Source organism: Hibiscus syriacus, unplaced genomic scaffold, assembly GCF_006381635.1.
Source record: "Hibiscus syriacus cultivar Baekdansim isolate YM2019G1 unplaced genomic scaffold, ASM638163v2 tig00111427_pilon, whole genome shotgun sequence".
Classification (NCBI taxonomy): Eukaryota; Viridiplantae; Streptophyta; class Magnoliopsida; order Malvales; family Malvaceae; genus Hibiscus; species Hibiscus syriacus.
In genome coordinates, this window is record NW_024063088.1 from 3,556,529 (window position 1) to 3,583,667 (window position 27,139).

The following is a 27,139-nucleotide window of genomic DNA, read 5'->3' on the forward strand; positions in this document are numbered from 1 at the left end:
TTCGATTTTTAGCATGTAATTTTATTTTAGTTCTTATTTTTAGTTATGGGTTTATTTCATTTCCAGTGCATGTATTATTTAACATTTGTGATCAGGGTTCTGTTTTATTTGTAATTATTGTTTAGCCTTTCAAGTTTCTATTATTTTCATTTTGGTCCCTAATATTATTTTTGGTGATTTGTATTTTTAGTACATAATGTTTAATATTTTGTTCTTGGCTTTGGATTATTTTTATTTGTTGTTCAGTTCTTTAAGTTTATGTTTTTCTCCATTTTGGTCCTTGTAAGTTCAAATACTTTTTTTTGCTCATTTGTATTACGGTTTGTAATATTTATTTGTTTTCATTCTTGTCCTTTATGTAAACGCATGTTTCCTATTTTATGTATTACTATGTATAACATTTAATAAATATTATTTTTATGTTGTAAATATTTTTATTTTTCATTTATAATTGTGTTTGTTTTTACCTTATTTCCTTATCTCGATATGTTATTCAAATATTTCAAGAACCCGTAGTTGTAGAACGGGCATGGAAAGTATCACTTAATCAAAGTGGTACAATCTGATACGACGTTCGAACGAAATGAGACTTGAAATAAATATAGTTTATTTTACTAAATGAATCTTGTTTATTCAAATAATTCAATGTGTTTATGTGGTATTTTATTTTATGCAAATATCGATTTTCAAATTATATTCGATTCGTGTTTTATCGAAGAGGGAATATTCTTTACGGATAAGAAATAGTCGAAATAGCTTTCCCGACGGAGGACTTCTAATCTTGAGATTTCTTTTCAAGTTAAAGAATTTTCTCAAATTAATCAATTTGAAGCAAATTAATTAAATTTCAATAAATGGATAATAATTTAATTTTATATTCGATTCATGATCTCCATCATTTACTACAACATGTAAGCAACACAATACTAATTTTGGGCGTTGTGGGGGTGCTAATCCTTCCCCACGCGTAACCGACTCCTGAACCCGTTTTAATTGAATCTTTGTAAACACAGACCAGTTTTTTGTCTTAAAAAATGATTTTTCTTAAAATTGTTTTTAAAAGATGTTTTTAAGTATTCGACCTACCTAATCCAAATAGCCACTCCTTTTTCATTTTATTCAAATCAATTCCAAATCACCAAATTTTCCAAAATAAAATCATAATAGTTTTTTTAAATAATATTTAATTGTTTTACGAAAAAATGGTTATGACAAAATGAAGTACTGAAATGGTTAAACTAATAAAATTGAGGTTCCAAAAAGTTCATTCTACCTATAATTAATGAATTTTTTTTCTTTTTAAATGATGAAAAAGAAAAAGGCGTGGTTAACTATGATGACGGTGGAGGAGAAATAGTTTGGTAGGGTAGCATATAAATTGTAGGAAGGCATTTATATATATGGTCAATGAAACAATTAAGAAGTCGAAATCATATTTGGTTAATGACATCATTGATAACTATCAAAGTAAATGTGACATGAATTAAGTTGTAAGTAAGATAATTTATTTTTAATTATGGTTAAGTGGTAATGTTGATCCTGCCATATCTTTATGATATTCAATGAATTAGACATAAATATCAGAATGGCAGACAAGACAGACATTGATAACTGAAACAAGTATTTGGAGAAGTTAGGTTAGTGGGGAAAAGTTTGTTCCAATGTAAGAAACTCTCATGGACTCATAAGTGTATTCTTTGAATTAATTAAGTTTTGATAGAAATTAGGGTTTTGAGTTTTGACGACATTTTAGGTTTAAATTCAAAGTTCAATGTTTCTATTGTTTGATTTTGATATAAATGGATTGTAACAATCGATATATTTAAAAGAGTTCTTTTCATCAGTGTCTTACAGATGAATAAATATCAGTTTAATTAAGAAATAATTAAAGGGTAAATTATACTATTGACTACTTAACTATTTATCTCATCTATTTTTACCATCGATCTTTTAATTTTGTCAATAAAGTCACTTGCCGTGATATTTTAACGAATGAGCTGTCGTTGTTGTTAAAAGAAATTGTATAATTCAACATTTAGTCCTCAATATTTACACATTATATCTATTTAATTATAATTTTAATTCAATTTAATAAATTTAATCTCTAGGTAAAAGCAAACCAAATCGCATATGAAATTTATCAATCGTATGATAATTAGAAAAAAACTACGAGTAACCAAAAAAATTAAGAAATGAAATGTTGCATAGTGAAAAAAAATAGATATTAGCTCTTAGATTAAAAATATCCTAGGAAATAGGAAGTATGGAAATATATATGTGAACAAATCAAGAGAATGGATGAAGATGTCATGATTTCTATTAAAACAGCTTCATATTTTCTTTTAGTGTTATGTTTATGATGGGAAACAACAGTCATCAATCAAGCCATGAAATATAACAGTAATTAAAGCATCTAATAATACCAGAGACGAAGAAAAGAAACACTACATACATGGAATGCATATATGTACATATTGAAAACTACCATACTGTTTGCTAGATATAGACAATCATACTTGCATTTTCTACCAAATATTTTTCAGACAATGAACTTGAAAACATACTGCTTTCATGCTGGATCACATTGGCATTGCTGTTGTTTCTACTAATGTTCACCACTGATTGCACATGCATATTTAATAGTGATTTTGGATGAATATGCCAAATAATTCATCTGGTAGTTCCATTCCATCTGGTGTTGAACTTTCCTTCTTCCCATCTCTAGCCAGATTCGATGGAGAAGAATGAACCCTTTTGTCTGCAAAGACCATAATCTTTTCAAAGATAGAAAGATAACCTTGAACAAAAACAAAAACACTCCCACTCGAAAATATGTTCCTATCCCTTCTGAAAGTAATAGATCACATGTCAATATATATGCAGCAAGAAACAAAACACTCCCACTCGAAACCAACATACACTAATTCAGCACAACTGAACAAAATTTTCAATATAGATAACAAAATCCCCAATGGCAATTTAGTGCTTCAGACAGATGAGGTACTTTCAGAAGAACCACCAGTAGTCGAGCTTTCATTACGAATAATTCAAACAAATTTCTGCATTCTTTTGACAAATGCTTCAAAGAAGATGCCCCACATTTCCATGATACAACTTGAATTGTAAATACAATCATAAATATGTTAAACCTTTTTCTTCTTGAATTGTAAATACATTTTCATGATACGTAATCTCTATTATTAAACTCTTAATTTATAATTTTCTGATAAATTTTAAACAAAAGAGATATGAATGAAAACACTCTAAATTAAGTTTAGGGATTGGATTTTTTTATTTGAAGGTGAAGAGGTGATCGTTGAAGACATTAGGGTCTCCTGTGTGACAGTTAACCCAGTCCATGTAAGCTTTAAACGGTCCAACTGTGCATTCTGTTCTACATGTTAACGGCGGTTAACTTCGAGTGATCAATTTGTAACAAATCAATAACATTAATGATCAATTTATAAAAGATTGATAACATTAGTGACCGATTTGTAACTTTTGAAACTTTAATGGGAAAACAAAAACTTACTTAAACATTAGTGATCATTTGTGTGGTTTATTCATATAAAAAATGTAAAACTGAAAAGGCTGAAGAGATTGCAAAGTATCCTTGCTTTTTTGGAAAAGTGACAGCATACCCACTTACCAATTATCTTTGCCATAAAGCCAATGGCTGCCTTTAAAGCTTACTTATTTCCATCTTAAAAACTCATAAATGATATTGTTAGGACTTCCTTTAGAAAAGTTTAAGTAGAATCCGTGGATTCATCTATTGATCTTAATAATAAAAGAGAATTTTATTTTTTATAAAAGATTTGGGTTCAAATAATTATATTTACAGAGTATTTGCATTGTCAACATATTAAAAAAATATTTTGAACAAATATTATCATATAATCACTCTAGATTATTAAAAATGTAATCCGTCCGATAACTCATTAGAATCTTAACATTTGTTTAATTTGTTAAAAATAGATTTTGAAAAATATTTACTTAATTATATAAAATTATATTATTTATGTTGATCACAAAATCATTTATGTTAACCAAAGAAAATAATTACATGAAACAAACACACCCATATGCCATAATAATCAATGATAATGGTTTATTTAGATAAAACAAAAGTAATAAAGTCAAGGGCTTCTTTAAATTTTAGTTAAAAACTATCAATTTAATTTTAAATACCAACTAATTTTCTCTTTTGTTTCTCATCCTAACCAAGGGATCAACAGTTTAGCTGGAAAGGAAGCTTAATGTGGTAAGGGATTCAGTAATGAAGACTTATGTTTTTTTAGGTAAACTACTTATTTGATCATCTCCCTGTTATTTAGTTTCTATTTTGATCATTTAATTATTGTTATGTTTTAGTTCTATTTTGGTCACTTGCTGTTAATTTTTTAAAATTATTTTTGATGTTAATGTGACATTACCTTATGGTGATATGTCAGCATCACCGTTAATTTTTTAACGACGTGTGACCAAAATAGAAACAAAACGTAACGTTAGGTATGATTTTGAAAAAGGCATAATGACACAATTACTCCCTAGCGTTTGCACAAATGATAACTTTACCACATATTTTTTTGGAGCATTTTAGCCCCCGTTTCAATTTTTGGTTAGAACAACACATGTTAGATGGAAATCGTTAGTTGGCTAACAATTCCCATCCAATAGGGTATGTTTGAGCAAAAATTGAAACGTTGGAGGCTAGAATGCTCCAAAAAAAAAAGAAGGGGTAAAGTGATGATTTGTGAAAACATTGGGATAATTTTATCATTATACCTTTGAAACAAATAATAATTAACTGACTAAAATAGAAACAAATAATAATTAACTGACTAAAATAGAAACTATGCAATAGGTGAGTGACCAAGTAGGTAGTTTACCCTTTATTTTTAATTTTTTATTTTTTTATTTTTTTAATTTTTTACACGAGTACACAAAGGCACTGGCACTAGGTGCATGCTAAACCTTGCCACCCATGTCAAGTGAATTGAAGTCAATTTCACCGAACCCGCCAACTCTGAAACTCCGATGATCATCTACCACGTTCCGATCATCCAACACCCACGAAAAGGTGTTTTCCTCCGATGAAGAAAACCCAAGTTCACCGTACTCTCCTCCGGAACCCGGGCCACTGAAGTTCCACGTCAAGTCATTGAGAAACGCCTCGGACCATATCAAGTTCAACGACGGATCTTCCTCGTTGCCGGACACCGATTCATCGGTCGAGGAATTCTCGGTCGGAGGGCTAAATTCAACAGCAGCAGAAGAAGAAACATCGCCACTATCTTTGGGGAGCTCTAGTTGATCAACAGCATCAAGATTCGGGTGATGATCATTGGTTGCTCCGACGACTGCCTCTTGTGGGGTGTCTGGTTTGTGTAGAGGCTCGTGAGTAATGGGATCGATCCCCATCTTAATGAGCTTTTTCTTAATGTGGGTGTTCCAGTGGTTCTTGATCTCGTTATCGGTTCTTCCGGGCAACCTTGCTGCAATTTTGGACCACCTAAAGATAATGAAAAACATAAATATCTTGTTAACAAAAGAGAGGGTAAACTACGCTTTTAGTCACACATTTATTCTTGTAATTCTGTTTTAACCATCCAACTATTTTTGTTAAATTATATATAATGTTATATTTTAGTTTTATTTTGATCACCTACTGTTAAAAAATAAATAGAACCATTGATATGTCATTATAAGATAGTGTCACGTCATCATTGAAAAAATGTAAAAAAATGTCACACCAGCCGTTATATTTATTTTTTTAACCGTAGGTGATCAAAACGAAAAGTTAGATATGATTTTAAAAAAAGAATAATTGAGTGTCCAAAATGAAATCCTAGGAAAAGATGAGTGACTAAATGCATAAATATCATGTTAAAAAAGAAAGAGTAAATTATTTATTTAGTCACACATCTATTCTTGCTGTTATGTTTTGATCATTCAACATTTTTTTAAATCATACATAATGTTATGTTTTAATTTCATTTCGGTTACTACTGTTAAAAAATAAACAGAACCATTTATATGTCAGGATAAGATAATGTCACATCATCAGTGGAAAAAGTAAAAAATTATCACACCAATTGTTATATTTATTTTTTAACGTTGGGTGATCAAAATGGAACATTAAATATGATTTTGAAAAAAGAAAAATAGAGTGTTCAAAACTAAATCCCAGGAATAGATGAGTTACTAAATACATAATTTATACTAAAAATAGCATTTCATAATACCAATATATATATATATATATATTAGAAAATAAATTTACAAAATTTTAAAAATAAATCAAATTATCAACAAAAAGATTTAAAATATACGAAAATTTAATTTTTTAAGAAAAGACACTAAAATTTGGTTATGAAATAACTTGAAAAGCTCCAAAAAGAATTGATGAATAGAAAATGTAAAAAAGGAGGAAATTTGATAAACAACCGATTGCCAAGACGGGCATGAAGATCAATAACAAGCTGCTCTTCATCTTCATTGAGGAGGCCTCGCTTCAAGTCGGGGCGGAGGTAATTGGTCCAGCGCAGTCTACAGCTTTTGCCGCAGCGGCGGAGGCCGGCGAGCTTGGGGACGCTACGCCAGCAACACTGGCCGTGAGTGAGAATGAAATTGACGAGTTTTTTGTCTTCCTCGGCGGTCCAAGGCCCCTTCTTCACACCAAGTTTGTCACAACAAGGCTGCCTTCCCATCACTTTGAGCTACCGATGAACTGCAACAATGGACCAAAAGCCCCACTCACCCACCTATGTATATATATACCACTCAATTTCACTTTCTTCTGGGTAAATCACAAAATCATGTTATTTTTCAAGGTGTTGGTACCTCACTTTCTTTTGGTGCATGTGTATCTCACTACCCCAAAGATATGGGATGGACATGGATCGGGTTGAGTAAGATTTTCGGTCAACCCAATCCCACCGATTTAAAATAAATATATTTAAAAAATATTAATTTTATTAAATAAAAAATATAGATCTAATTGAAAAAATAAAATGGAGAGAAGTGTTATTTTAATTATTTATAAATATATATGGTAGAATTGCAATATTTTTCGGGCTAGGTCGGCTATTTTCATCCTAAACTCGAACCAACCCGACCAGAACACGTCGTGTGAAAATCCGACCCAAATCCAATTTTTGTTTTAAAAAATCCTACCTAATAGCGTCTGGTAGGGTCGGGCTGAAACTTGTCGGGTTCAAGTCTCGTGCCTATCCCTACGCAATATAAGTTTCATTTTGGTACCTGAACTATTTAAAAAAAATCATATATAATGTTTAGTTTAAGTTTTAATTTGATACTCACCGTTAAAAAGTTAACGAAATTACTAACATGACATTCTTTTATTTTTTCAATGACGATCTAGCATTATCTTATAGCGACATGTCAATATCACCATTAAGTTTTTAACGACGGGTACAAAAATAAAACCTAAACTAAACATTATGTATGATTTTGAAAAAATAAAATTTATCTGCCAAAATGAAACAAAAGTAATAGTTTAGATATTAAACATGTAGTTTACCTTTTTTTAATCGTAAGAGGTGATTAAAAGGTAACATATGTTCAAAATTTTCTTAATCTATCAATAATATATAAAATGTAAACGTAACTCCTTGAATCTAAATCATTTGAATCAACTATTATACTTAATCAATGTATCTGAATTGAAATCTCAGGGTGTAACAACGTTTTTTTTAATCTCATTTTGTTCTTTAATTATAAAACAAAGTCGCATGACACTCTAAGAACGTGTCATGTGAAATATAATATATATTAAATTCACTAAATGTTTAAATAATTGTCTAACTTTTTAAGTTGTTGTTTAAATAAGGGTCTAACCTTTTAAAACGGTTAAAAAATGGCCTAACCTTTTTTTACTTGCTCAAATAAGGGCCTAAGATTCTCGAATATGCTCAAATAAAACAATCTTTTAAAATATCTTCAAATAAGGATTCTTACTTGAGGAGATTAGAAGAAGTTACATCCTTATCTGGGCTGACTAAATAATGTTAGGTCCTTATTTGATATTTTTGAAATGTTAAACCCTTATTTGAGTATATTTTAAAAAAGTTAGACCCTTGATCATTTTGAAAGATTAGACTCTTATATGAACAATAATTAATAGGCTAGATCCTTACTTAAACATTTAACCTACTACATTCGGAAAACATTAAAAAATCATCAAAATCATTTTAAACATGTTTTTTTCTTATAAAAAATCATAATTAACTGACAATCAGTTGGTCTAGTGGGACGAGACACTATATCCCTTAAGTAAGGTCAAAAGTTCAAATCCCGACGTTTGCAAATGAAGTAAATTGGGTTAGAAGAATTACGCTTGCTTCTGTAATATCCGATCTGAATTAATCGATTAATAAACTGAAATATGAAGATTATAAAAAAAATCAGAATTAAAATATTAGTAATAAAATCAGGCCACTTTCATTGTGTTCACAACAAGAAAATGAGCCTCCTTGCCCCCCCCCCCCAATAACAAGTGCCATTTCAACCTTTATTAATAACTAAATAAAAACAAAAACAAGACATTCGACAATTAAATATATAAGATATTGATTGAATTGACGGATCTCAATCGATTTTTTTATGAATTTAATTACAAAATTTACTGTGTGAATAATGTCTTATAGCATGTATCGTCCAAGATTTTTTGGGATTTTTAAATCACTCTATTATACGTTACGACAAAATTAGAGAATTATCTCTTTCAAATGAAATACAACTTAATTAGGGAATAAATTCACCGTGTGACGTTAATGGTATTATGACTTAATTAGGGAATGAATCCAACGTTTGATTTTAGTGGTAAAAAGAGTGTGATTTTCTTTTTAAAATTTTCGGATTTGAATATTTGTGTATGTAAAGTGTGTGTTTTGTCATTAATTAAAAAATATTCTAAACATATATTATTTTATAATATTCTCATAGTGTTAAAGAAAGGTAAACTACACGTTCAATATTTAAACTATTATTTTTGTTTAGTTTTGTTTTGTTTTGGCACCTAAATTTTATATTTTAAAATTATACTTAATGTTTAGTTTATGTATCATTTTAGTACCCGTCATTAGAAACTTAACGGTGATGTTCCCGTGTCACCATAAGATAATGTCACATCATAATTAAAAAAACAAAAAAAACACGTCAACAGTTCTGCTAATTTTTTAACAACGAGTACTAAATTATAACCTAAACTAAACATTAGTTATGATTTTGAGAAAATATAAAGTTTAGATACCAAAAGGGAATAGAAGTAATATTTAGATAGTAAACGTAGTTTACCCTAAAAAATCTTAATAGGGGAATAACTTGGAGCGTGTATGACACGCACAAAGGATGGGAGTTGGAGTAAACATGTTTGGACCCCACGAATTTTTGAAAGAAGCCCGAGACCTAAACTTGACACTGGGGCCCGCTTGATGTGTGGGGCCTCACTTTATTTTTACTTTTTTTTATTAAAAAAATTAACCCTACTCCTTTAGGTCCCTACTGTTTGCTGGTAGTTTTCTCCCTTATCTCTCTTACATCATCATATCATCACTTATTACGTCAGCACTACTTCATTTTTTAGGATAAACTATACCAATGGTCATCCTATTGTTAGAGTTCTTTCATTTTGGTCACTCAAAATGAAAATTTTCGTTTTTAACCATCATTAACGAAAACTTTAATCCTCAATCATTAAATCCATTTAGAAATATCAATCACCACGCCACCTTATCTCCACATGTCATGTTCCTAAATAAATAATCGTCCTTTAATTATGTGATGAGAACAACCACTAGACCTCCTACCATCTACACAATTGGTCCTCGAAATCTTGAAAGATATTAACAATCCCCCCTACACAAAGTTTGTGGGCTCTCGACCTATAAGGCCTTTTGTAAACATAACTATTCTATGTGGGGAAGACAATGACGAAGGCTGATGATCGAGTTTAGGAGTGTCAACTTAAAATTTTAAAATATTTAGATATTTAAATTAATTTTTTTAACTTTTTGAATGTCTAGTTTATATATTTTTTTTAAAAAAATTAGGGTCTAACTAAAATTTTTGAAAATTTGAGAAGCTTAATGAGAAATTATAAAAATTATTAGAGGGGTTTAATTAAAAACATTAAAAAATTAAAATTTAATTCGAATTTCTAAAAATTTTGGAGGGCAAATTGAATTTTTTAAATATTTTAAGAGTCAAATTATAATATTTTTAAATTTTGACGGGCCATGGCACTCTCTAGTCCAACTTGTGTTCCACCTCTAGGTGAAGAGTAGCGGCAGATCTATGTGTACGTCAAGGTGGACATATGTTTATCTTAAAATATGGATTTTTTTGTATTAATTGTTCATTTTATTAATGATGTTTACCATGAAATTTTATTTATACTTGTTTCTTATAAAAATATTTATATTATTAATATATATGTGACATCCTGAAAAATATTTATCATTTGCATGAAATTAGACATTGAAAAAAATGAGCTAACTCGTGGCAACACACATCAAAATTTCAATTAGTAGGTCATAGGATATATCACTCAAAGATCTTTTTGTAAGCCATTAAAGATAAGGGGAAATTGGAAAAGATGAAAAACAAGTTGAAAGCATATTTTTACGGAACAAGATTGAGCCCTCACTCTATTTTTATTGAACAACCCAATAAAGGAGAATGAAAAGAATCAAAGTTCCAAGAAAATTTATGGATAAACTACATGATTGATCACTTTCATTTAAGTTTTGTATTTTTTTTCTCACTGAATTCAAAAGACATAATTTTTGGTGATTTTCATTTTCTATTTAACAAAGATTTGGTCACTTTTATTTTTATTTAATTAATATGTGGTCATTGTTCAAGGACCTATTTGATGTTTTAGTGACCAATTTGTTACTTTTGAAACTTTAGTGGGGAAAAAAATTACACAAATATTAATGACCATTTGTGTAGTTTACCTTTTTAATTTTATAAATTCATTGTGTCATGTCGACAATCTGTTAAAGGTCATAAGATAGTTAACCCTAAATGATCACATCTTAATTAAATAAAAATGAAAGTGATCAAATATTATATTTTTAAATCCAGTGACAAAAAATGTGCAAAACTTATAAAAGTGACCAGTCCTTTAATTTATCTAAAATTTATTAATTTTCCAAAGATAAAGATAATCTTGTAATTAAAAACTATAAAAAAGTGACGTGATATAAATCATGTCACTGTATAACACTCCCTAAACCATGTGATTACTAGAATGAGTCTACAATGAACGTCATACATTAGTGTACATCGATATAAGTTTATAAATAGTCATTAAACTATAATAAAATGATTTTTTTGATCATTCAACTTTTAAAATTATAAAATGATCATTAAACTTTGAATTTCGTTAAAAAACACTGACACTTATATATCATTTAAGGGGTAATATGACATACAAAATAAAAAAAATATCTTATTTTCTCCCTCAATTGTGACTAAATTTATTTTTTTATTTTAACTTTTTTAAGTAATAATTAAAAATAATAATTTTTAAATATATGGATTTTCAAAATTTATTTTTAAAATTATAAATACATTTTAAAAACTATATTTAAAATAATTAAACAAAAATTAAATAATTGAACCACATTACTTAATATAAAAGTTGATTTCATTTTTTTGATAACCGAAATTATTGGATCTCCAAAATTATAAATTATAATTTTTTACAAATATAATCACAATTAAATAAAAAATAATAATTATAAAACAATTTTATAAATTAACAAATTCATAAAGGTATAGTTTTTAATAATATTTTTATAATTTTAAAAAAATTGTGAATTTATATATATTTAAAGAATGATTTTTTAGAATTATTAATTAAAAACTTTGAAAAATATCAAAATGAAATTTTAATTACAATTGAGAAGTTAAGTGAGATTTTTATTTATTAATTTAATATGTCACATTACTCATTTAATGGAAGTTAAAGACGTGGTATTCATTTTATAATAAAAATCAAAATTTAATATCCATGATGTAACTTTTAAAAGTTTAATGTTTAAAAAAATTATTTTAACATAATATAATGACCATTTAAAAAATTTATCTTATAAAATTAGTGGTGCATTTTAATATATAGCATGCATTCTAAAATTTTCCATGATTACTATATATCTCAAAATATATAATATAGCCCTTTAAGACTCAAGAGAATATACCCTTCTTTCTCTTGCTTTTCCTTTGAATTCATCATTCTCGAAATCCATTCAACTCTCAACCTGGACATCGGTTTATTCAGGACTTTCCACACAAATCAGAAGGGGGTGAACCATAAATAATTAGTTGATTGAAAAAAATATTTTTTATTTAGGGTAAATTATCGAATTTAGGTTACATCTTTAATATTTTATAAATATTAAAAATTTAAAAATAATATTATAAACATAAAAAATATAGCATAATAATATTATAAATAAAAAATTTAGGTTTAAATCTTTTATGTCCTTATTTTAAAAGGAATATTATTGATAAACCTATTATTATAGTTTAATTTTAATGGAAGTCGAAGTGCTCTGGACTATATTTGTTGAGTTTTTAGATACTTTATGATGAAACAACCACTATATTCATTTTTAGGAGGTTAAAAATGAGTGGACTAAAAATCTTGGGTCTAACAATCAACGATGACGGTGGCCAATGTTGATCGACGGTGATAGACAAAGACAATAGTGAGTGATGGTAGTGACGAGATACTTTGGTCGAATTCAGATAGGGATGGGCATGGGCCGGGTTTGGGTCAACTCGACCCGACTCAGAAATTTTACATATTTCATCCGATCCGAACAGACCCGAAAAATATATACCCTCCACCCGACTAGAAATAGACCCAATTTTTTTTAGATAAAATCCGAATCCGATCCGACATGACCGAAATAATAATAAAAATATTATTTTTATTCAATAAAAACAATGATTTAATTGAAAAAAAATAATATATAGAGAGGTATTATTGTAATTATTCCTAAATATATAAGGTAAAATTATATTTTTTTTAGTCGAGTTGGGTCGGGTATTTTTCACCCTAAACCCGAATCCAACCTGATCCGAACATCACCTTTAAAAAACCCGATCGACCCTGATTTTTTTTAAAAACCCAACCCGATCGGGTCGGAACCCATTGGGTCCGAGTCCCATTCCCATCCCTAAATTCAGAGGTTAAATTGATATTTTAATTAAAATTTATGGGTCAAAATAATATTTCATCTAAAGTTTAGGTTCAAATTAGCATTCTGTCTAAAGTTCAGGGGTCAAATTAAAAATTAACCTTTTTAACTAACTTGTCATGTCATCTAATTGGAGTTAATGGCTCAGTAATCAAATTGTAACAATCCATAAAGTGATCAAAATTTTATAAATCAATAATATAAGTAATCAAAATTTATTTATTTTTTAGTTTGATGAGCAAAAATATACAAATATAAAATAAGAGTGATCAATCCAGTAGTTTACCCAAAATTCAAACTTAATAATAGTATGTTAAATATTCTTTTATGCCTTCAACGGCACAGTTAGTGCGTTCCCTTCTTTTCGCTCCATTTCTTCTCCATTTTTTTCACATACCAGATCTCCTTCACCTGAAACTAACTTCGTCTCGTGACTCTCTGCCGCGCCTCCGACTACAACTGTAGTTACAATCGGAGAATTTAGTAATGGCCGGACGAAGGTCTAAGTTCTTTACTGTTCTCCCTGCTTTCTTCTCTGTTCCTCTTTTGCATATGGTTGATGATGGTTTCTTGTAATTGGATTTAGAACACATAAATTTTCTTCATTTTCCTCAATTTTTTTGAACGAAAGATGTAGAAAATAATCACTCTAATTTTTCTCCCTATTTTCTTTCATTTTTTCCTCAAACCAAACTGCGCAGCAACCGATTTCCCATCTCTCTTTTTCTTTCTTTATAATTCACTTTTTTTACAGCTTCAGTTTTTTAATTAATTCGGCCTTTTCTTCCCTACTTCATTTATTTCTTTGTTTCTGCAGCTGAATGGAGTTCTAGAGATTGCTGAAAGTTCATTCAAGCCTTGGTATTATTCTTATTCTTCATTGCCTTTTAACTTTATTTTGAATCCGTTTTGGGAATCGGTGACTCTATTCTATGACTTAGTTATTTTCAGTTTTAATTATCTATTGCCTGCAACTTTTGTCATGCTGAGAATATGTAGAGCCGTGATGTTTTATTTGGTGTTTAAGAACATGTATCATGTTTAAATAAGTCAAACGGTTGGGTTATGAAGCTGTTTGGCTGAGAATTACTTGATTTTTTTGGGTAAAATTGAAAAATCATATATGCTTTTATGATTGTTTTCCATTGTCTTGGCATTCAAATGCATAGGATTCAATTCCATCATAAACAAGTGATTTGCTGCAGAAGTTTTTCCTTCTGATTCTTATTCGGGTTATCGACATCATATTCTTGATTAGATAACTTCTGCATAACTACTAGAAACCCACCTTTAAGCTCCCGCTTCATCCCATCGACCTATAAAAGTTAACAGGAAAAGAGTCATACACTTACCATGGGCTATTCTCCATTTTTTTTTATTTAGAAGCGTGCAGAAGATGCTGCAGATCTACCATATTTCTTAAAAATTTGTATGGAAAACAGTTGTCATTTAGATGTGTTAGTAAATTTTTTTATATATTAAATATTATTATATGCATCTTATTTTGCTGGGACTGCCTTTTTTTTCATCCTGCACATCAAGAGATATAGAGGTTTTAGTGCTTAGACTTAGAGTACACCCTATGTCCTTCGCAATACTTGAAATCACATTAATTCAAGAGTACAGTATAATAGGTTAAGAAGGAGAGGTTAAAAGGGGAAAGAAAAGGAAAGAAAGCCCGAAGAAACCACAGCAAATAAGTGATTTGAAACCAATATTCCAAGAATTTTGTTAGCCGCCATCCTGAGCTTAACTCTCATATAGATTGGACCACCTTTGCTTGGTGGAATCAAGCGTAACACATGATAACACTACAGACATTAATGCCTCTTCAACCACAAGTCAGGGCAATTATATTTGGCAGAGGTCTGCCACCCAAAAAGAAAGAATGTTTAAACATATATCAAATAAGGTGAAAAGAACGGTCCCATCTTTCCATACCTGTTCTTGATAATCTCTATTTTGGGTTGTGAAGAATGCGGTGTGGTTATTCCTATCTTATGCAAAGAAATATGCTGTGCTGCAGGACAGGAAACAGTTTCAAAAAGAAAAAAATGATTTGACGATGATTTGTTCGCAGATAGCTGATCTGGATTGAAGGTAAATTGTAGATTTTACATTTGTTGGAACTCTTTAAGTTTTATGGTCAACATGTTCCATGCTTTTCTATTATCCATCATATCTGTACCTCGAAGCTCTGCAGATAAATTGTGATTAGTGGCACTACACTAAAATCTCTCGCATTTACTTCCCAAAAAAATTAAAAATAAATATGTACGAAACATAACAGCCATTATGATGGCAGCAGCAGTTTCTTATTTCAACATTTTGATTTGATTCTGCTGCTGTTGCCTTCTGCGGTAAATATCCTGACTCCATATGTAATATCTTTGTTATTTACATTATGAGTCTAGGTTTAATAGCTTTATTTTCCCTTCTTTTGATGCTCTTTTTCCTGATTTTTGAGAATTGTTCTGGCCATTCTAATTTACTGATTCTGTTTAATTGTCAAAACTTTCCTCTGCCAGTCTTCAGTCTCGTCAAGACCAAATTTTGCTCCTTCAACTAATACTGAGGTGATCCTTCTCCATTTTCTTATTCCATTAGATTGAAAAGAATGCTTTCTTCTCATTTATGCTGCTACATTTGGTTTTGCTCTTTGAAAAAATAAGGTAGATCTGAATTAGATTGCATGGGGAATTCATGTAAATTGAAATGTTTCAATGGACTGTTCAGAAAGAATATCAGTGCTTAACCTTGCATTTGAATGCTAATTAGTTTCAAATTTACTGAATTGTAACTAAGATGCGAATTGGAGGTAGCTTTCATGTTTCCTTTTTTTTCCTTTCTATTTGGTAGTTGAGAATGTGGAGGACAACAAACAGATTATTTTATTTTGGGTTTCTAAAGAAATTAAATTACTGCCTCAAGTTAGAGATAGTGGAGTATTTAGTTACTGCATTATCCTCGCTTAAACGTTATTGTTATTATTTTTATTATGGCCTAGCATAGGTTAAATTAATCACATTTTCCTTGCATGCTTCGTTTTTCTTCTTTTGTTATCTCAAAATTAAGTTGTTGCTTCTGTTTTGCCTATTGGCAAAAACTTCAATTGCAATATTATCTTAATTTCGTTTGATTTAATCTACGTCAATAGATGAAAAGGAGGTCAAAAACGTCTTCTGCAAGCAATCTTCCTGTCATCCTTAACATTGATGACTTTAAGGTAATGAATCAAATTACAAAATGATTCAATATATTGTTAATTGCACCAGATGTTCCCAAATTGTTGATCATATACTAAATTAGTTATTAAACTTCAAAACATTCTAATTGGATCTCAAACTATCAGTATTGTTCCAATCATGTCCTTCCATTTGCTATTTTGTTCACTTTTCATTAAATGTTAGTTGGTGACACATTTCATCATCTAATTGCGACACATTTTATTGTCATAGCAAAAAATTTTGGATAATGGAAAGACCTGATTTGGATATTAGTGATAATTTTAGAACTCAATTACAATGTTTCCAAGTTTAGAGACCACTTTAGATTCTAATCAATAATTTTGGTGATGTCTGATGCAAATAACCCTTAAATATAGTTTGAAACAAAAATTGTCATAGCCTGTCTTACTTTGCTCATTAAATTCATTATATAAGTTTATGATCAAAATTCAATTGGCAGGGTAATTTTTCGTTTGATGCATTATTTGGCAACTTGGTTAATGAGCTCCTGCCGTCTTTACGCGAAGATGAAGTAGATTCGGGAGATGGACACGGCATTGGAGGGACTGATGCTCTGCCAAATGGACATACCCGTACAACTTCTGATGCTACAAAAGTTGCGCAAGGACTCAATGCACCTCTATTTCCAGAAGTAGATGCTTTATTATCACTGTTCAAGGATTCTTGTAAAGAGTTGATTGAACTTCGCAAGCAGGTGTGTTCTGTATCTGTAATATGGGTTTGATGAATCCTGTAGGATTCATATTAATTTTTAATATTCTTGATATTGGTTAAAGATTGATGGAAAACTCAACAATCTCAAGAAAGAGGTTTCTACTGAAGATGCTAAGCACCGGAAGACACTAACTGAGGTCATTTTGCAGAGTTCCTTCATACCTTTTCTTTTAAATCATCAAGTAAAAATGTCAATAAAAGAAGAAATTATTTCTTTCATGCCTAAACTTCAACAGTTTTATAGTGAATATTGGGATAAATTCTTCTTGTTTTTGTTTTAAAATGCATTCACATTTTTACCTTGGCTTGAACCATAGCATGACATAATGTAAAAAATCCGATAATTTTTTTAAGATCTTTCAAAATTATAAGTTTTAGGTGAATATGAATCTAATATGATTTTGGATCTCCAGCTGGAAAAAGGTGTAGATGGCTTATTCAACAGTTTTGCAAGGTTGGATTCACGTATTTCAAGTGTTGGGCAGACTGCTGCAAAAGTGGGAGATTATTTGCAGGTAAGATTATTCATTATTTCAGCTACCACTAACTGGTTTATTTGCTACTTGTTGGTCTTGTCATTTTTCTAATTTGATAGCATTTCCTAAGTGCATTTATTTGCTATCTTTTTGTATTCAGAGTGCAGATGCTCAGCGTGAAACTGCTAGTCAAACCATAGAGCTCGTAAAGGTACTGTTGGTCTATTTTGTGTCCTATATATTGCTTAAATTGCATTAACACTTTCACAATTTTCTTACATGCAGTACCTGATGGAGTTTAATAGTAGCCCAGGCGATCTAACGAAACTTTCACCTCTATTTTCTGATGACAGCCGTGTTGCTGAGGCTGCGTCAATTGCACAGAAATTGCGTAAGATGACTTTAATTTGTAAAGTTTTAATTGTTGCACAAACCCACAAGCTTTTTTATTACCAGATGTGTACATGAAAAGGAGTGACTGCATGAGATAATAATGAATTTGATAGGGTAAAAACTGTTTGAAAATTTTAACTTGGCAAGTTATAAGATATTTTAGTATGGGCAACTTATTTCTATCTACAGATTTTGGAATATGATTTTTTATGCTTCAAACTACTTTATAAACAACTTTTTTTTATCTTCGGTAGGATCGTTTGCTGAGGAGGATATTACAAGAGCTATGCCATCAGTTACAGCTGGTACAACTGCCAGCAGAGGATTGGAAATTGCAGTTGGTAATCTTCAAGAGTATTGCAATGGTATGGTAACTGTTTTATCAAAGTCTTCTAGTTTGAAGCCTTTATGATCTATGAGAGTGGTAAAAGAGTTAATGAGCGACCTTTTTGTATTGTGAGGGGAATTTTGATGAAAAACTTTAGTTACCTAAAATAACTAGTCATTATACCTAAGTTCATTTATCATCCTGGTCCTTTATGGAAGCTCTAGAATTACATTTTGAAGGGAAATAATCCACTAATTCTGTCTTATTAATGGGTTCGCCTATTATGTCATGACAAGTTTATCAAGTTTCCCATGTGATTTTATCTTTTTTTCTGAATCTCTGTAGAGCTGGAGAACAGATTGTTGGCTCGGTTTGATGCTGCATCACAGAGAAGGGAATTGTCTACCATGTCCAAATGTGCTAAAATTTTATCTCAGGTATTATAAATTGTATATCACTCTATAAAATTGTAATTCATTTATCAATTTATTCTATTTCAAGCAGGCTATTTAAATTTATGAAACGGTCATGTTAATCAATTCGGAATATCTGGTTCTACAAATTGCAGTTCAACAGGGGCACTAGTGCCATGCAACATTATGTAGCAACCCGGCCAATGTTCATTGATGTGGAAGTGATGAATTCAGACACTAATTTAGTTCTGGGCGACCGAGTTTCTCCTAACTATATTTCCCGTGGTCTTTCTAAATTATACAAAGAAATTACAGGTCAAGAGATTAGTTAATATATGTTAACTGAAGGGCTTGAATTCATTAACAGAGTTCTTGTATCTAATGTTGTTTCTCCTGCAGATACTGTACGAAAAGAAGCTGCCACAATTATGGCAGTATTTCCTTCTCCTAATGATGTTATGTCAATCTTAGTTCAGGTGCCTTGATGATTATGTTCTTCATGTTCCCATATTGATGCATTTTTTTCCATGCATATGCAGCAGCACCATTCTGAATAATTTTTTTTCTAATTATATCTGGTTTGCTATGTCACTCTCAGCGAGTTTTGGAGCAGCGAGTTACTTCTCTTTTGGACAAATTATTGGAGAAACCATCTCTTGCGCATCCCCGTCCCATGGAGGAAGGTGGAATTTTATTGGTGAGTAAACTTATAGAAAATGCACCCATTTCTCCTTATTTTAATGGTAAGTAGAAGTGATGACTGACTTCATATCATATTCAACTTGAGGCTTCAGTATCTGAGAGTGTTAGCTGTGTCATATGAGAAGACTCAAGAACTTGCTAGAGACCTGCGAGCCGTTGGATGTGGTGATTTGGATGTTGAAGGTAACAATATCACAGTAGATCCTTTGCAAATAACATTGTTGTGCATATTCCTTTTATGTTAAACACGTTTCTGGAGGAATCAGATAAATTGTTATTTGATTAAATTAGACAGTTTAGGGTTGGTTATTTGGAACTACTGCTGGGATTTAATAAAAATAGACCAAAATAGACAACGCTTGTGTCGGATGAATTTACAATCAAGAAATTTGACGTGACTCAAACAAATGTGAATTGAAAGTAACTACACTCAATAGCTATTTTATGCTCCTTTTATGACTAAATCAGAAATTTGCTTGTTATTACAGGTCTTGCAGAGTCTCTTTTTTCTTCTCACAAGGATGAATATCCTGACTATGAGAAAGCCTCTCTTAGGCAACTGTATCAAGCAAAGGTTTGCATTTAGCTTATCTCCTAAAGATTCAATGCTTGATTTACTTCATTGTTGCAGCCTGTAACATCTGTGATGCTATGCAGTTGGAAGAACTGCGTGTTGAAAGCCAGAGAGTCTGTGAGCCTAGTGGAACAATAGTTCGTTCTAAAGGGGCTTCAGCGGCTTCTTCCCCTCAGGAGATATCTGTTGCAGCTGCAACAGAGTTTGTGCAGTGGAATGAAGAAGCAATATCCAGATGCACATTATTTTCCTCGTTGGTAATAATTTATCCACTGACCGATGTTACGTTCACTTAGTTCTGTGCAATTTTTGTGCATTCTAAGGGACATGACTGAAATCACTGGGCTGATGAGCACCTAAGAGGGGGTTGTAGGGGAAGAAATTGAGGCTTTCCAATTTTTCTATTAACTATATTGCTCTTGAAATTGTCTAAATCTTAGCATTCTAGGAGTTCCTTAACCTCCATGTGCGCTAATATTTTGTTTCAAAACTTTGAAACAATGCAATTCAATGGCCTTATCCACCACCATGGCTGGTACATTAAGTATTGTTACAGTGACATGATTAAATATATGAAATATAAAACACGATGCTTTTGGTAAAAGGAAACGGGTCGAGTGATAGAAACCATATATAACGACTTAAATGTCATCAACAACTAATTTATTGCAATGTCATTGACAGCCAGTTACACTTGCAGCCAATGTTAGAGCAGTGTTCACTTGCCTACTCAACCAAGTAAGTTGATTAATTAAGCATGTCAAACCAGTAGATGTTTTTCATGGGCACTAAATTAGTCTCATTTTTCAGGTTAGCAAATACATAACAGATGGACTTGAACGGGCTAGAGATGGCTTGACTGAAGCTGCAAGCTTGAGGGAAAGATTTGTGATAGGTACAAGTGTTAGTAGAAGGGTGGCTGCTGCAGCTACTTCTCAGGTACATAACAGATTATCATTTATTTTATCCATTTTTAGTTTCAATTTAACGAAAAATAATGGAAATAAGGGTGGCTAATTAATCAATGAACAGGCAGAAGCTGCTGCAGCTGCTGGTGAAACCAGTTTCAAAGCTTTCATGGTCGCAGTACAACATTCCGGCAGTAGTGTGGTCATAATTCAGCAAGTATGTTCAATGTCTTGGTTGTTTCTTGTACCAAAGTTCACATATGACAGAATATTCAATTTCATGATTTTAAATCAATCATACCTTTCATCTGCAGTACTTTGCAAATTCTATATCTAGGCTCTTATTACCTGTGGATGGTGCTCATGCTGCTGCTTGTGAAGAAATGGCAACTGCAATGTCTAGCGCGGAGAGTGCTGCTTATAAAGGGCTTCAGCAATGCATTGACACTTTGATGGCCGAGGTAAGATTCGGTCTCTTCTACTGGGCAATAGCATTTGGGAAGGGATGGGGTTAGATATACTGAATAAAAAATTGTTATATTGGAGGATTAGACTTCCATTCCTATGTCTAGTGTCTTGTTATCTTTTGATTATTCTTTTCGTCACCCACTTGTTGTCCATATTTTCTTAGCACTATGTTTTTTTTCTCTCCAAGCTATTAGATTGTGCCTGTTTATTTAGTCTTCATTTCTTTTATTATCCATCGTAATTATCTCGGTGAAACCCCATTGAAGGTTGAGCGGTTGTTAACAGCCGAACAAAAGACTGCTGATTACCAACCAAATGATGATGGAATGATTCATGATCATCGTCCAACAAATGCTTGCACAAGGTTTGTTCTTCTAGTTTATGCTTCTACAACTTGATGTGTGCAAGAAGAAAAACAAAAGTAATGAAAAGAAATAACGCTAAACAAACGAGTAGGAAAGAAGATGAAACTCAAGAAAAACTTAGGGTTAAAGGAAACATATAATTTTGTTTTTATCCAAAAATAGTAATAATAATAAGTTGTGGTTGTAATATTTTTATTTTTTACAGCTTATTTATACTAAGGTTACAAAGATAATTAAATCCTAGCCCTAGATTTAAAACGTAAAGGAAACTTATAATCCTAATCATAAGAAGTATCTCTAATATTTGATGAAACTTATAATTATAATAGTATAAGCTCATTTGTCATTCTTCCCGACTTGGAAAACTAGACTTTGGTGAGAAAACTTTCATGTCTTTAGCATAAATTTTGGGATCAACTTGTTGCAGTTCTTCTTCCGCAATCCAAGTGCGTTCACTAGCTGGTTTGATCAAACATTCACCAAAAATCTCCTATATTGATCACCCTTCTAGACTTGACTTCTGTATATATCCACATCTTCAATAACCTCATTCTTCTCTTTAGGAAGTTGTTGAATCTGATCTGAAAGTTCAAGAACACCCCATCAAAACCCTCAAAGGATATAAGTCTGAAGCTCTCATTCTTCTTTGATTGATGTTGTCAACACTTTACGAACATCAAGGATTCTCCTTGAACAGGTACACACCGTTCTTCATTTCTCTTTGACATACTCATCATAAATGGGTCTAGGAAAATGTCCTTCCGCTTCTACCATCTCGGTTAAAGTCACCATTAGGACAAGAAAGTACTACGTCCTTTTTAATCAAAATTAAAACAATGAATGAGAGCTGCTACCGGTCTTAGAAACGTTCTGTCTGACTCAGCAATCTCAAGATTTCTCATGTTTCCTCCACCACGATTCATAGAAGCCTCACTATGGGTTTCGAAGGCTGTTTGTTTTGTTTTAACATTTAGACAGATCCAACCCCTCTTTGTACTACAATTCTTTCGAACACAAGCTTTCTTGCACCATATAGCCAAACACGTGTTTCATCCATTAAAGCATGTTTTCATACGTCTTCGAGGTTGAATAATTAAACCACACTCATCTCATTCTTGATAGAGATTTAATCCTGGTAGATAGTGAGACTTTATCTGTCATTTCCCCTATTCAACCCAACTCTAATAGAAAGATTGTTAAATTCGAGTGTATCCTTCCACCAACAATCCCTTTTCCCTTAACTAGTGGACCTTCTCAGATAACTCCATTGCATAATCAGCAGTAGTAATTGTTTACGCAATTTTGCTTTCATGTGCTCCCATGTGCTAATTTTGCCTTGTCTTGGCGTGCACGTTGCTCTTCAATTCTCTTCCACCATTGAAGTTCAATATCTTCGAGTTGAAATAATTCTCCAAACTAGCTTCCCAATATAAATAATCTTTCGCATGCATCTTACTATGAAAGTCAACAACTTCAATCCTAATTCCGCCCCCGTTTAGTTCAAGGGCATGAGCCAACCTGTCAATCGTACCTGTAGTCTTCCATTGGTCGTCTGATTTATGAGGATAGAATCATGGAAGTTTACTTCATCTCCTAGATCAGATTCCTCAACTTGACTATCTTTTGGTATTTCAAAACTGATCTGGCACCTTCTTAATCTTTGTCCTACTCCCACCGATTCCTATCATGCATATCATGAATTGCACGTGACATTCTTCTATTGCACGTCGAATTGCAACCAAATTCATCTCTTGACCCTGATTTCCTCTTGGAGCCTTTACCATTCCAAAACATGGCTTCAAAGTAAATATTATTTAAACCCTTGATCAACGAGAATGATTACCAATGTTGATGTGGGTAAGAACAAAAACAGCAACAATCAAAAGAAATAAGATTGAACAAACGACTAAGAAAGAAGATGGAACTCAAGAAAAACTTGGGTTCAAGGAAATCTCTAGTTTTCTTTTAATTTAAAAAATGATAACGTTAAGTTGTGTTTGTAATATTTTTACAACGTTTTTATATTAGGATTACAAAGATAATTTAATCCTAGTCCTAGATTTAAAACGTAAAGGAAACTTAGAATCTTAACCACCATCAAAATATCTTTATATTTAATAAAACTGAAGTAATAAATGTTAATAATATAAGCTCCACAACTCTTCATTTTCTTGAAGTACTTGTATCCACTTATGTGTAACATGACCTCTTCAGATCCTCAAATACATGGATAAATAAGAATTTTTTTTACCATACCTATGTTAGACGTAGCTTGTATCCAACACTACACACGAGTCCAAGTGATATAGCTTCTAGTCAACTCTTGTGGCGGCATTAGAAACTCAACGGATGCGAAGCTGACTGGTTCTGAAACATGATTCAAGACCTTTGCCTACAACAGTTTCCACCAACTGTAGCTTCGTTTATGTTACACTTTGTGTCTAATTGATAATTGAACTCAATAAATTCAGTTTCATGTTGTAGATCTCTTCTTTAGCCTTGCTGATGTAATATGCAATCTCTTTTTTTTTTTAAATTTCTTTTCTTTCGTCTTCTTTTCCATGTCTAGAGTTGTTGCTTATCTTTCTCGGGTCCTCGAGGCTGCATTCACTGCATTAGAGGGTCTTAACAAACAAGCATTCTGACTGAACTGGTATGGTGTTTATATTTGTATTCCCTTGACTATTGTTTAGATATTTCCATGACTTTGAGTCTGCTAATTTACTTTGCGAACAATCAATGCTGAACAAATTACTTGCACTTTGCAAGATTGTTGTTTTACAGTTTATGAATACAGGGATCCTTTCACACATCAAGAACTTCCTTAAACCAATTACACAAACTTGTTGTTTCATCCTTCATTCATTCAGTTGAAACAGTTTTTTTAAGTGACGCATTCCTTGATAATTTTCAGCATTTTTGTTTTGTGTGGTATGTGCTAGAATCTGGTTTGATGTGTAGTAAAATGGCTAGTTGTATTAGACGACTGGTGAAGGAGGTATCAGTTGAATCAAAGGCCATGGTGCCACCATGTAAGGACACATCGTGGTGAAACATAGAAGTTAGTACTACTATCAAGTTCAAACAAATTTCCTATAGAAACTTGGAAAATAATAGGCCATGGTGCCACCATTTACTGATTGTTTGGACTCAAAAGTTGGTTAGAACAATTTCTATAGGCCTTCTCGAATGAGGGAGAAGGCTATGGATGTAAGAACTTCTAGGTCTATAAGGATAACAACCCTATGGCCTTGATCAAAGATGATCATTTAAGAGATGAAGGGATATTTAATAAGCTCTTCAACCAATACCTATCCCAAGATGTGATTGACCTGACTAGTTAATCATTTGTTCAAAGGACCCGTTAATCATTGGCATTACTCTCAAGACGTGATGTAAATCTTTTCACTATATCCTTTCAAGCTCCAGACATATTAGGATCATGTGGTATATTCATTTTTTTCGATTATATTTTTTTGTTATTTATACTGTTTTGATAAGTTCTTATACCACATTTTGAAAGTAAATGATCATATTCATTTCAGGAAATAACTTGTACAAAGGACTACTTAATCATTGGATGAAGTTCACTTTTAATCCGAGGTATTTTTCCTCGATTCAGTTTCCAATGGCCGTTTGTTTTCGAACAGTGGAATAGCAACAGTTATGCATATGGTTTTGAATGTGTACCATAGAAAATTGTGTAGATGTGGTAGTCCATATCGTGGAGAGTATAAAATACAACCGGTTAATTTAAAGTTAAAAAAATGATGTAATTGGTTGTAACGGAAAAATTTATCAAGTGTGTAACTCTTTAGAATAAATTGAGTATTATTTTAGGTTAATACTGAAAATATTATGTCTCCATAGCAAATTATGTAAATTGTATAACAAATTAAAAGTTACCGTAAAAAAACTCATGTAACATTCTTGGTTGTATTGAAATTATTGCTAATTGTGTAATTTTTAGAGTAGATAGAATATATTTTGAGTTAAAACTCGCCGCTATATAACATTTTCGGTTGAATCATTTTAGAGTCGACAAGTAACATTTAGATTAAAACTCACGTAAATTAACATTAGATTTTTCCGCCGCACAGCATAACTACCGCATATTTGTTTGCATGTCATTTTATTTTGTGTACTGGTTTGCAGTGGAGGACTAAGACTGAAGCGTGACATAACAGAGTATGGAGAATTTGTGCGCAGTTTTAATGCCCCTTCTGTGGATGAGAAATTTGAACTCCTTGGCATGTAAGTTATTGCACTCATTCACTGGAACTCTATTTTATTTTTCTTTTTTGTCACAATTTTACTGATGAACTGTCTTCAGCTTGGCCAATGTGTTTATTGTTGCTCCTGAAAGTCTCCTCTTTTTTTGAGGTACCCCGAGTATCCGGAAAGACGCTCAAGGTAATGTTCTATCATCTGCATCTTGTACTATCTGGTAGGTGATTTTTGTGCAGTGCAACAGGATGAACTGAAGAACCCTACATTTTCACTTGAAATGCATGTGGAAGTTTTACATGTAGGTTGTAAATGAGACGAGTCAAGCTCGAGCACTATTGAGCTCGACTCAACTCGAAAGCTTGTGAGCTTAAAATTATCAAGCTTGACTTGAACTTAAAGTAAAAATTGAAGCTTGACTCGAGCTCGAAAAAAATGAATTCAAAACATCTCAAAATTAATTTGGTTGAAGTTCGAACTCGAATTCAAACTTGAACTTTAAGTACATGAAAATCTTATATTGTATTTTAAAAAACATATAAATAAATATTATTAATAATTTAATTTTTTAAAAATTAATATATAATTTTGTTTTAGGTGCCCATGAACTTTTCAAGTTGAGTATCAAATAAATTGAGTGGTTTGCGATCTATTTCATCTCATATTCAGTCCTACCACATCTATCAAACTTGACCTGAACTGGAAACGCTCACCTAAGCTCCTTACTCAACCAACCCAACTCAATCAAATTTGATCAGAATAAATAAAAAAAAAAAAGAAAAAGAATTCAACAACGAATTCACTCAACCAAACCAAACAAAAAAATAACCCGACCTTAAGTTAACTATACATTTGTTTTATGAAAAGATAATTTAATAAAACATATCAACACAAATTATTAATTAATTTCAATTTTGTAACTTCAAATTATCTTCAGAATAGTATATGCAGTTCATAATAAATGATAGTCTACTAATTAGATCGGCTTAAAAGAATAAAACTTTTGGAATTTTCAAACTGAATCTATTAGGTATGAAAAATCAGGTGATTTTGTTTGTGAAGGTTGCTAGTTTGATTGGGTATTG

At 31.5% G+C, this 27,139-nt stretch overlaps 2 protein-coding genes and 2 long non-coding RNA genes across 4 annotated transcripts; 3 read left to right on the forward strand and 1 right to left on the reverse strand.

Annotated features, from left to right (window-relative positions):
• Positions 1–4,861: 4,861 nt before the first annotated feature.
• LOC120163068 (MYB-like transcription factor ODO1) lies at positions 4,862–6,763 on the reverse strand. Its single transcript, XM_039173087.1, has 2 exons — positions 6,451–6,763; positions 4,862–5,515 (listed from the first exon to the last, which is right to left on the reverse strand). The coding sequence occupies exons 1-2, from the start codon at positions 6,711–6,713 to the stop codon at positions 4,972–4,974; spliced, it is 807 nt and encodes a 268-aa protein (XP_039029018.1). The 5' UTR covers positions 6,714–6,763; the 3' UTR covers positions 4,862–4,971.
• Positions 6,764–13,538: 6,775 nt separating this feature from the next.
• LOC120163025 lies at positions 13,539–15,338 on the forward strand. The gene is made up of 3 exons (XR_005519608.1): positions 13,539–13,738; positions 14,056–14,099; positions 15,214–15,338. It is a non-coding gene; the product is annotated as an uncharacterized LOC120163025 (long non-coding RNA).
• A 408-nt stretch (positions 15,339–15,746) lies between these two features.
• On the forward strand, positions 15,747–24,472 carry LOC120163144 (exocyst complex component SEC10b-like). Its single transcript, XM_039173140.1, has 21 exons — positions 15,747–15,814; positions 16,396–16,464; positions 16,926–17,180; positions 17,263–17,337; positions 17,614–17,715; positions 17,837–17,887; positions 17,962–18,067; positions 18,324–18,434; positions 18,743–18,834; positions 18,966–19,125; positions 19,210–19,286; positions 19,409–19,507; positions 19,605–19,695; positions 20,001–20,086; positions 20,170–20,343; positions 20,771–20,824; positions 20,897–21,025; positions 21,119–21,211; positions 21,309–21,455; positions 21,729–21,826; positions 24,397–24,472. The coding sequence occupies exons 2-21, from the start codon at positions 16,396–16,398 to the stop codon at positions 24,470–24,472; spliced, it is 2,145 nt and encodes a 714-aa protein (XP_039029071.1). The 5' UTR covers positions 15,747–15,814.
• An 888-nt stretch (positions 24,473–25,360) lies between these two features.
• On the forward strand, positions 25,361–26,239 carry LOC120163024. Its single transcript, XR_005519607.1, has 3 exons — positions 25,361–25,430; positions 25,983–26,081; positions 26,161–26,239. It is a non-coding gene; the product is annotated as an uncharacterized LOC120163024 (long non-coding RNA).
• The last annotated feature ends 900 nt before the right edge of the window (positions 26,240–27,139 follow it).